Genomic DNA, 11,632 nt, shown 5'->3' with positions numbered 1-11,632 from the left:
CTATTTCTGTACTGTCACCGTTACATAACAAAATATTTATCTAATCATACACATTATTGATCGGCTTTTTTAATCTTTATAGTGAGTGAAAAGGTCATGTAATAATGTACAAATTGAAGAATTTATCAACAAAGATGTACTCTATGTAGCGGTGCTCGTGGCTGATACAGCCCCAGTGATACCACACTGATAATCATGTATTTTTTCCATAATGTTAAAGGTTTTATTTCCATAAGCTACAAAGTTGCTAGTTAAAAGTTGAATACATAAACACAGCTTTGTATCTCCTGCCACTGCATTTTTAAATGAATACTTTAATAAGTGTAAGTAATTAAATAATATTCATTGTTGTCATTGTGATAATTATTTACTTTAGCACGTAACCATTAGTAATTATTTTACAGGGATGTTGAACCACCCTCCGTGCCTCTCTCGCTCTCCAAAATCCCAACCGTCTCAGGGTTTTTAGGAGGGACAATCTCCCTATTAGTAGCCATGAGTTTCCACTCAGGAAATGAGAGGTTCTACAAATCTTTAGGCTACTGAGATGTTTAAAGACAGGGTCTTTCCTTCCAGGTGTAAAGTCAGGATTACCCAGCACAGGGTATAACAGTGATGGGTGGGGGGACACATTAGGATGTGAAAATATGCTCCGGCATATCGTCTAGGTGGGGTCTATTGTCGGATGGTTACTTTGGGTGGTTATATGTGTAGTCCCCAGCCAGGCGACAAGGTGCAATGGTTCTGTGATAGTCAACTGCTCCAGTCTAACCCATTGTTTAGCCTTGGTATGCCAGGCCCAATCTACCCCTCTGACCAGGTGGTTATTTTTCCTTTTTTTCATCTGTAATTGGGCCAGCAACACACTTCTGTGTTTAAAAACATCTTAGATTGTAATATGTCTAAGGATACCAAGGAACATGGAAACACACTTTATGATATCTGCCCTTTCTTTCTTCTTTCCTGTAGAGTCCGTACAGGCTTAGGCCAGGCCAGTGGGAATCTTGTTTTGTTTATATATGTATGTAGTTTGCATATCTCTTCAATGTAATTGCAAATAATGACTGTGAACAAAAAGGCACCTATTTCACAATCTTTTTACTTACTGTACTCCTACTTCTATTTAGTAGTGGCAAGATTTAATAATGGTGATTTCTGTGCTGTAGTAAATTTATGTAATCCCTGAAGACCAGGGCACTCAATTCAGATGCCTGTAATATCGCCTGAAGACTCCACAAAAATTCTATTCTACTCAGTTACTGAGGTCAAAGATAAAACGTCACCCTTTAACAGCCTTTACCACTACCAGGAATCATCACATTTAGTCTATGGGTGGTGTTTATAATTCTGGGGTTCTGCACCAAGTTTCTAAAAGTATGTGCAGGTAACACTAAATATCTGCATTGCTCCTAAGAAATTGGTTAATATTACACAATATTTATATAGCACCAACATATTATGCAGCGCTGTACAAAGTCCATAGCTATGTTACTAACTGTCCCTATAAGGGACTCACAATCTAATATCCCCGCCATAGTCATATGTCTTTAACACAGTCTAATGTCAATTTTTGGAGGAAGCCAATAACACACGCAAACACTGTGAGAACGTGCAAACTCTATTTCAGATAGTGTCCTGGCCGAGATTTGAACCTGGGACTTAGCATTGCAAAGGCCAGAGTGCTAACCTCTGAGCCACCACGTATTAGGTTTTAATATATGAGATTTTGCACAGACTAGACTACTTTTCTCTGCTTTGTTTTAAATGGGTTTATCACTGAAAGCCTTCTAAAGTTAGGATTTACATTTTTCTAATATACTTTGAAATCTATACCAACAGAGCACAGAAAAATGTTGTTTTGTATTTTTATACACCGTTAATACTTGCTGTGTACATATTGAAAATGCCAATTGTTTATATTAAAATAAACTTTGTCATCTTGTACAAATATATTGATTGAAATGCTGTGTAAAAATTCTGTATGCACACAGAACTGCATGCTGTAAGTTCCAACATAGGCTTTATCTAATCATGCTAATAGGCGTTTCCAGTTAATGGGTGTTTAAATTGGTTTTGTACACACACTGGCGTCCAGTAATAAGGCAATTTTAGTTTTTTTTCACATGATGCAGCTACTTTTAATGGACTTACTAGAAGCTTTTTTTCTTTTATTTTCTAATATTTTGAATACATTTCCTTTGCACAATGACTTATGGATGCAAAAACATCAAAACGTACATTGCAATCTGTCTAATTACTTCACGCCATGACAAAACACTGCAATAAATAAAAAACAATGCCTCAAAGGACAAACCATTAGAGTTTTTAACCATTTCTGGCTGTATATATATCTGTCAGTGAAAGGATTCTCCCAAGTGTCTCCAACCCCTTGAATAATTTGTGCTCTATACCAATTTTGTGGCTACTTTTTTTTTGCCTTTAGACTATATGACAATGGTCAGCTGGACAAATAAAGGGCATTAATGATACCCGGGTTCCATACCTTTCCTACTGTACTGTAAAAGAGAAAAAAAAAAATTTTGCCTTAAGCTTTCGTCGTAAATATACTAATTTTATCCAAACCTCCCATAGCTTTTTTAGTGCAAGGTCCACTTTAAGTTCTGCTATATACAATTTTTCCCTGTATGACCTCTATCTGACTTGCAGCTTCAAATGTACCCTGTGAGAAGCTCAACTTTAGCACCTGTAAAACTGTTGAGGACTTTTCATAATATTATAAAAGTCTTTGTTCATCCCAAATTTTCTCATTTTACCCTATTTTCAGCCCACATCCCAAAAATATGCAGTTAGGTTAATTGGCTTCCCCTGAAAACTGGTATGGACATATGACTATGGTAGGGACATTAGAATGTGAGCCCCCTTGACTGACAGCTAGTGATATGACAATGGACTTTGTAAAGCTCTGCATAATATGTCTGTGCTATATAAGTATGATTAATTATTATTATTATTCATTTAAACACAATACAGGGTTAAACTAGATACTTTTGAATACACATTTTGCTTGGAAATAAAAACTGTTACATTCATGAGAATTTGCAGGTTAGGCACATTTTGTGCTCTAGTTACTCTGCACGTGCAGGCTTTGCCAAAAGCAGGGTGCTAAAATACTCCCCAGCAAACAAAAATACAGAAAACTTTAGCATTCTGCAAGCAGCAAGTTGTGTAACTTTATGCAAGACACTTAGTTTCTGGTATGTTTATAGTTTATAGAATAAAAATGAGAACATTACATCTACATTTAAAATATGTTAGTCATAGTTTGTTAGATACCCCTGTCACCCTCCTTTGCTTTGAAGTAAACCAACTTAACAAGCTTTCATTTTTCCAACTGCAGTAGGCCAATGGAAGTTGAAATCTGACAAGTTCTTACAGGCCGTTGCATGTCATTACTCTGTGTGCTTCAGTGAAATATTTCAGATTGTATTTGTGCTTCTGGAATGAAATCACATTACTTGTGCAGCTTGACTATTTTACATAAAGCTGAAGGGGGATTTGATGAACTTATAAATGTACTTGTACTTCAGTGTCAAGTCCTCATTTCTGTCTTGTCTTGGTTTTAGGGACCTTATAGACTTCAAGGTTAGAACAGAAGGTGCTGTTCACCATATTGTAAAAATAGAGGGTCAGCAGAGAATAGACATAAAAAAGAAGACTTACATCCTTTTGCATTAAATTCTTTTAAAAGTAGTGATGGAATGTTTATTGTAAAATACTCCCTAGTTTGTGACTCTCAGGTTATTCCCCTATTTAAAAAATGTAAACAAATATATATAATTTGAGAAGATAAACAAGATCTTGGCAAAGGATAAAAAGAAGATAAGATAAAATGACTTATACAGGTGAAAACGTAAGCAAGGTGCTAAGTCAGGTCAAAGCAGATGAGAGGAATTCAGACAATAGGCAGAGGTCGGAATACGGAGTATTGAAGAACTAAGTGACAGGATAAAATTTAGACTAAAGAAATGCCACACATTAGTAGAAAAGTAAGTAACTGAAGCAAAACATTAAAGAGTGTAGAAAGGCTAGGGTTCATTAACTAGCTGGGTTATAACTAAATACTGTATACCTGGATACTAAAATAAAGGAACAGTCTTATAGAGAGTTTGATTTATAAGTGATTATCCTTGCTATAAGGGCTGTGATGCTGGTATACCAAGAAAAACACCAGTGTATTTTCAGTTTGCACATATTTGGGGTTATTGATTTACTTTGGGGCCATGGATTTATTGTATATAGACAATGGAAACAGAAGTAAAGGAGGTAAAGAAGTAAAACACATATCTACAGGTACTTTCTGGAAAAAATGGTTGTGTGTTGGTGCATGTGTTCTTACATTTGCTTGTGTGGGGAGCTGTTCCTACAAAGCAGAATACATTGCTTGCAATGGGAACACATGTAGTTATAATGGACAACTAACAATGAGTTAAGTAGTCAAACACTCTTCCAATCTACTTCTTAAGCACAGGGCAAAGTACAGCATTTTAAAGAATATGTGTACCATAAGCAAGCCTTAAAACTCATTTTATTGTAAGCTTACTTTTTTAACATATTCCTAGGGATATGGTCACTGCTGACAGCTGTTTACTATGGCTCCCCTAACCCCTGTGCCATAGGTTTTACTTTTCAATGTGTCAAAAATGTCATATTGCCTTTCTTCTCTAGTAAAGTAAGGTTGGTAAGGTGCAAATCTCTTTTCACAGATTTCAACTGTTGAATAGCAATAGGAGTTACAGTTATAACGGCAAAATATTATTATTTCATAAACAATATTAGAATGTCAATAAGTTCATGTGAGTGATAACAAGCTAGGGCAGTATATTTTATTACATGTAATTATATGTTTGATCAGTTCAATAATCAATATCTGTCACCATACCAAGAAACATATACAAGTGAACAGTTTGATATCCTATGTAGGTAAAGAGGAGTCAAGATAATGCTGATTTTAAATGAGGTCAGTAATCAGAAACCTAAGGTATCAGGAAGTTTTTTTTTTTTTTTTTACTATTCACCACTAGTGAAAGTTTAGATAAAATAAAGGCATTCAGCACATCCTGTCTGTAATCTCAATTCAGATAAAATCATTAAAATTATGTAGGGGGGAATAATTATGATGAAATGCTGTTGTATTCTAGAAAGCTTGAATGTGTTGTGTTGGCATATTTGCTCTTCTAAGCAAAAGCAATAAAAAGATAATCTACTTTGTGTAATAGTAATAAATTCCAGTTTTGTTTTGCTAAAGCTGTAAAGACCCCAAAGATAAAGTCTTTGTGACAAATAGATAAGATTTAGTAGTTATGTGTGAACTGTAAGCAAGCTTTGGGTGTACCTATTATTTTGCCATGAATGGAAGTACAGTTGGGCAAATGTTAAAATAAACCTGTTAGAAGGACTTTTTTTAGTTGCCATTGCTGAGCTCTCCGTTTGAAAACACACTATGCCTGATCTAGAAAGTCTGCATTTAGAATCTGCATATCACAAATTCTGACTCTCCTCCGACTGTCAAACACTTAGTTTGACAGTCAGAGGAGAGTCAAATATAAACTTCAAAGAGTTAAATATAAACTTTATATTAATGCTATCCTTTTGTCTTTTAGGTCCCAGCAAATATCCAGTCCTGTGGTCATGCAGTTTGGACATGCAGAAACTCTCCTACCACTGCTGGCTCTGATGGGCCTATTTAAGGATGAGAAGCCTCTTACTGCGGACAACTTTTCCAGTCAAAGTGAACAGAAGTTTCGCAGTGGCAGGATTGTACCTTACGCATCCAATCTTGTGTTTGTCCTGTATCACTGCGACTTGGTGGAGAGTCCTAAGGAAGAATATCAAGTACAAATGTTATTGAATGAAAACCTCCTTCCTTTCCCACACTCTGAAGAGTCTGTATGTCTTTTTGATGATCTCAAAAAGCAATACAGTCACCTGCTCCATAATTGCCGTGTTAGAGAAGAATGTGAATTAATGAAAACTGGCCATGAAGATGAGCTGTAAAACAATCTAGATCGATTTCCATTACATGTAATTCATACACAGAGAATTTTCTATTATTATTCAGGAAAAAGAAAACATACTTTAATTCCAACATGTTAAATCATGACAAAAGTCAGTATTTAAAAAACACAATATTATTTGGATTATTCTTTACAATCCATTGGGTCTGTTAAATCTAATTTAAAAAAATTCTTTGTGTTTGAAATTGTAAAGGCGTGCACAGATGGTGTACTACTGGGAAAAATAATGTAGGGATCCAATTGGGGTGAGCTGATTATGTTTATTGATTTTCACATTCCTTTATAGACTGACATTTAAATTTATTTTTTTTTCCTTATGATGGACAATTTTTAGTTTACAAATTGATTTGTTTTCTCTTTTGTTTACATTTTTTGCAGTTTTAAGAGCCAAAGTATGGAGTGGTGCAATTGTTGTTTGTAAACTACACAATCACAGGGTATCTCCAAACAAGGTGCTGACACTAATGACATTATCTGTAAATAAATCGTAGTTACACATTGAGCATTTATTGCCATGGTGTAATGAGAAAAAGTATTTTATATACCAAGGCAACCAGTAAAACATTTATCATTAGACTGACTACAGTTGGAAACTTTATTTGGAGGAAAGTGAAAGAAAGAAGGAAAAAGCACTAGGGGAATATATAACCATTTAGTCTCTCAAGAGATTTCAGTGGTGCCAAGCCTAAATCATAAGCATAATCAAAGAAAAGAAAGAAAGAAGGCTCTTTTTAAGTCACCTAGGTATTGGATTTGATAAGAGAAAATTTACAATTTATTGTAATTTGTAATGTATTTTTCTCCTATCAAATCCAATACCTAGGTGCTTTCTTTCTTTTCTTTGATTATATTTGGAGGAAAGCTTAAACTGGTAGCTTTGGGTGGACAGGTAAGATGAGACCAATGTAGCAACGTCACACTTGGGCGTTGTTCCTTAAAGTGTACATCCATTTTGTATAGATTGGGGAGCAAGTCAAGACTTCTGTTTTTTTATGGCTATACAGGGCCTTTAAAGAAGTTAATCCTCAGTTCCTCTCCTGCTGTCAACAGTTTTATCGGATTGGAAGTGAGAGAAAATCTGCAACTGTGACAGTGCTGGAAATATTGAGTCAGCCTACCTGTTAATCCTTTGGCCAGTTTTGCTTTTAGGGTGTACCCCAATGTTTGGTGAGGCATTATCTTCAGGACAAAAAAAGAATGAATCTTTCTAGATAGATAGCAATCAAAACCTGACATGGGTTCCAGCCCATCCCTTCTTTATCTAACACTAAAAAAAATAGTGTTTACCTCTCCTTTGTGCCCGATGTCTAAAGCTGCGTACACACGGCAAATTTTTCTCGCCCGATAATCCGTATCGGCCAATTATCGGGCGAAAATCTGCCGTGTGTACAGTCGGTCGTCGTCCATCGTCCGACGACCGTCCTGGCGGATCCATGGACGATGGACGACGACCGATCCTAATGAAAGGGAAGGGGAGAGCGCGCAGCAGGGTGCCGCTCCGTCGCTCTCCCCCTCCCCTCTCCATAGAGCATGAACGGTGCTGTATGTACAGCATCGTTCATGCATCGTGCAGTCTTTTCTCGTTGGAAAGGATCGTGAAAGATCCTTTCCAACGAGAAAAATTGCAGGTGTGTACGCAGCTTAAGCCAGATGCTCCTTGGTATAACTGTAAATAAGGAGCTGACAGAAATAAAAAAAAAAAAAAAAAAAAAGAATGACGGGGTCCTTCACAAAGGAAAACAATAGTGGTTCAGTCAACTAAGTCATCCTTTTGCATTTTCCACATCCTGTGACATTTAAAAATTGGGTTATTAGACGAATGTTATGGACACACAAGGTTACAGGGAGCAATACTTTAATGTCAAGTCCACTTATGGCAGACCCATGCTGGAATTGAACTGCTTACTGGTGTGTTCAAAGTGGGCTTTCAAATATATGTGTGTACAGGGACATCATGATGAGCATTATTACCACATCAGCAGCCTTTGCAAACTAGCTTTATTATTTAAACCCCTATATGAAATATTAGGTAATATGATTTATGTGCAGTATTAATTACCGAGCTAGATTAAACTGTAAGCAAAGACAAGGTATAGCCTCACCTTCTACTTGTCTTTGTTTCTTTGCAGTGTTTACAAGCTTTACAATGTGTACACGACAACCAATCAAATTTAAAAACAACAGTCACATGGCTAAATAGAGTGTCTTAGACTTGTGTAAAACTTTGAGAATTGAGATTAACATTAGGTTTTCTATCCATAATCAACCTGTGACATTCAACAGACAACTGGGATGAGATGGTGATAAACTGTTGCAGGCTTCAGTGGAATCACAGCACAATAAGCTACTAAACATGACTTTGTAATACTGATCAAGTACACAGCACAAACACTACATAAATGTGACAGCACTAAATCTGTACTGACTTATGGTGCTATGTGTATACTAGAGCCCTGTCACTAAGTTAAGGTATGTTATGGCTTGTATTTGCTGAACTTTTTCTGCATAGGCAATATTAAACTTTAATTATGAGATTAACTCATGCATCAAGAATTTTCTTGGCAGTGGATTAAGAATCTTGAACGTGGGCAATAAGTACCAGGATTTGTTTGGCCTAGATAACAGGCTTTAGGTTTATGAGCACAGTATGTGCCTTGTAGAAATAATGTTGATTACCTGAACTTAAATACTCCAGTATGTTCAGATATGGGATTTAAAACACATCTTTGAGGAGAATCTGTTTGATAGGTAGTAAAATATTGTAGCTAATAATTATGTAGGATGACAAGACTTTCAGCCAGTCACCTCGTCCTCCTGCTAGAGTTTTTAAGTTTCTGTTATCTACAAGTACAGTTTCATATCATAGGAAACGTAATCAAGCAAAATTCCATTATCATACAACCATGCAAATTTTTCATAGTTGAGTCCTGGAACTGATGTGTTGCTCCAAATACCAAAGAAACCACCACATTTTATCCTCTTATATTACATTCCACCAAAATATTGTGCTAAGTAGAATTAAATGGAGTTTGCATCAAATTCAAGGTCCATTTAAAACATCAGCCCCTCTCAGACAATGTAAATAGATGCTTAGTTAGTTAAAAGAAAGAATAGAGTAGTAATAAAGTTTGAAAATGTACTTTCCCAAGAAAAGAAATGGCTATTAACAATGGGGAAAGTGAGCTCACATAGATTTAGCTCACCTTGTTTTTTAATGCATTGACACTTTAATTAAAGGATCAATCAGATGATTGGTTGGAATAGGAAGAATTTTGCTAGAGCCCACATGTATGGACCAAGCATTTTTGAGCATTTGGCAAATGTAAGTATGGATAAAGATAAAACATTGAAGCCTGATGGCCTTTTAGATTGAGCTATTCTGATTTTTTACTTTAACACAACAGAATGTTCACCAAGTATCATAATGAATTTGAGGGCCCATAAAGATTTGTGTGGTTTGTGTAATGGGCATAACGTGTTTCAGTGCAGTGCGCGAAAACTAGTACATTGTGGTGTGGTACTTATTTTATTGGGTTGTGTTACTGATCACCAACTATATAATGTACAAAACCACATGCATTAACACATTGCACAGATCTAAAGGGTCATAATGTTATTACACATTCCAAAATGTTTGGTGAAATTGCATATGCCAATAGCATTATAGACACAGAAAAAATACTGCTTTTTCACACTGCATGCAGGTTTAATACTTTGAAAGTGTGTTGTTTAATACCAATAAACTGACTTTGTGGATATTATTGTATACAACAGTGCATGTTTCTTATTTTGTCATATATTTCCTTGTTTCTGTTTATTTTCACAGGTTTTCTTTACAATATGGTAATTATACTCCCAAACTGGTGGGTATTTGATGGATTTCAAAAAATGCTTGTTTAAACTGATTCTCTAAGGACTAGTGTTTAGAGATTAAACAATACACAGGTGTTAAAAGACAAGTTCATTTTATTACTGACTATTAAAAAAATCTCAGTCCCAAACAGTCTGCAAATCTGAATACTTCTCTTTATCCCTGTTTCATTAAACTTCACTGTACGACTTGCTCTTCTTCCTATCTTGCCCATCGAAATGTGACTGCAGCATATATACACACTAAAATGATAACCTGATGAGGTCCTGTTTTTGTTGTTAGGTCAGCACAGTAAAGATCACTGGAGCGGGGAGAAAGGTACAGTTAGTATTAAACATGTCATACTGCAGTTGGTGATCTTTGGGAAGTATTAAAGAACCAATTTTTTAAAAATAAACTTGCCTTTATATCAGAACTAAAGTTCCATGATCAGGCAGGTCAGGTGATGCCCCCCCTGCAATAATCACTTCCTTCCTGATTGAAAGAAAAAAGCTGAGCTATACGTGCATCTTTTTATTTAAATGAGCTTCTTTAATGCAACTTAACGCATGTTAATGCCTTAGATTGGACAAATGAGTATCCAGCTTAAGAGCCTAACACAGATAAAATGTCCAGAGAAATGGTAACAAACAAAATGTTATTTTATAGGGTAACACAACACTTCAGGTGTTCAGCAGAAAAAATACATTTTCCATTCACAATGAATACATATTCCGGTAATATATTTTTAAAATGGCACTCATTGGTTTGAACAATACTTTTTGCCCTTGTAAATGAAAAGCACAGCGTGACATTATACTTCTACCTGTACTAGAATTTATATTTAGATTCTGCAGATAACTGGTTTGTTAGGTTGAACTCACTATTACAGAACAATTGGACTTGGTGGCCCAAAACAATAGTTCAGGGAATTTACATAATAGTATCGAAGTTGGTAAAAGCTCAATCTGTACAAGCATTGATTTTGCTGTGATTAAAAGCAGGCCTAAATCAAATAGTATTATAAAATTATGTTCCTTTGAAATTATTTATTGTGAGTAAATAGTCTACAGCTACTCTTACCCTTGTAAAAGATACCTAAAGAGAACCTGTTAACTACATTGTAAAATATTTTTTTCTTTCTCTCTTTATTTTCAATGTTTTGTTTATGGGAGGTTTAGTTGTAAATGACAGTCCTCTAGGCTGGGTACATTGGACACATCTTTGTGTTTTTTTTAATGTATTTTTATATATGTAACATATCAACGCACCTCAATGCATGTTTATACTCATTGACTAGCATTGATGTGCAATGTAAAATGCATTGCAATAAATGTTTGACATGATTTGAATGGACAAACTGTAGCTGTGTGAACACTACCATATTGTGTGAACACTTAGCAATGTACTAAGCCTTTTAGTTTAAATACTATCCATAGGGATCCACGCCACCTGTACTACAGATAACTTCAGCACACAAAAATGCAGGATGCACTATTCACTATGGAAAAGGCAATAGAGCAGGAGCAATTTCTCATGCATTGGAGAAATTTAAAGGTAATACGCCGTGGTAGTTCTTTTTAAAGCACCATATTGAGCATTGTGGCACTTCCTTTCCACGACATACCCGAGAATAATGATGCCCCATGTATGACAGAGCTGCTGTTCTGCTTTTCACTTGATGTCATTCTAAAACCAGAACAAGCCAAAAGAAAGCATATTGCTTTTCCCCAGCATAGGCTGTTCC

General features: G+C 35.7%; 1 protein-coding gene across 3 annotated transcripts in view; it reads left to right on the top strand.

Annotated features, from left to right (window-relative positions):
* The window catches only part of MINPP1 (multiple inositol-polyphosphate phosphatase 1), a 39,235-nt gene extending 27,910 nt beyond the window's left edge, over positions 1-11,325 (top strand). For all 3 annotated transcript variants that reach the window (XM_072423760.1, XM_072423759.1, XM_072423761.1), the window contains exon 6: positions 5,622-11,325. In XM_072423760.1, coding sequence (XP_072279861.1) covers positions 5,622-6,015 — 394 coding nt within the window. In that variant the 3' untranslated portion in view covers positions 6,016-11,325. The remainder of the gene's footprint in view (positions 1-5,621) is intronic.
* Positions 11,326-11,632: the final 307 nt, after the last annotated feature.

Source organism: Pyxicephalus adspersus, chromosome 10 (genome assembly GCF_032062135.1).
Source record: "Pyxicephalus adspersus chromosome 10, UCB_Pads_2.0, whole genome shotgun sequence".
Classification (NCBI taxonomy): Eukaryota; Metazoa; Chordata; class Amphibia; order Anura; family Pyxicephalidae; genus Pyxicephalus; species Pyxicephalus adspersus.
The sequence above is the reverse complement of the archived record's forward strand: the minus strand, read 5'-3'. Positions and strand labels throughout refer to the sequence as shown.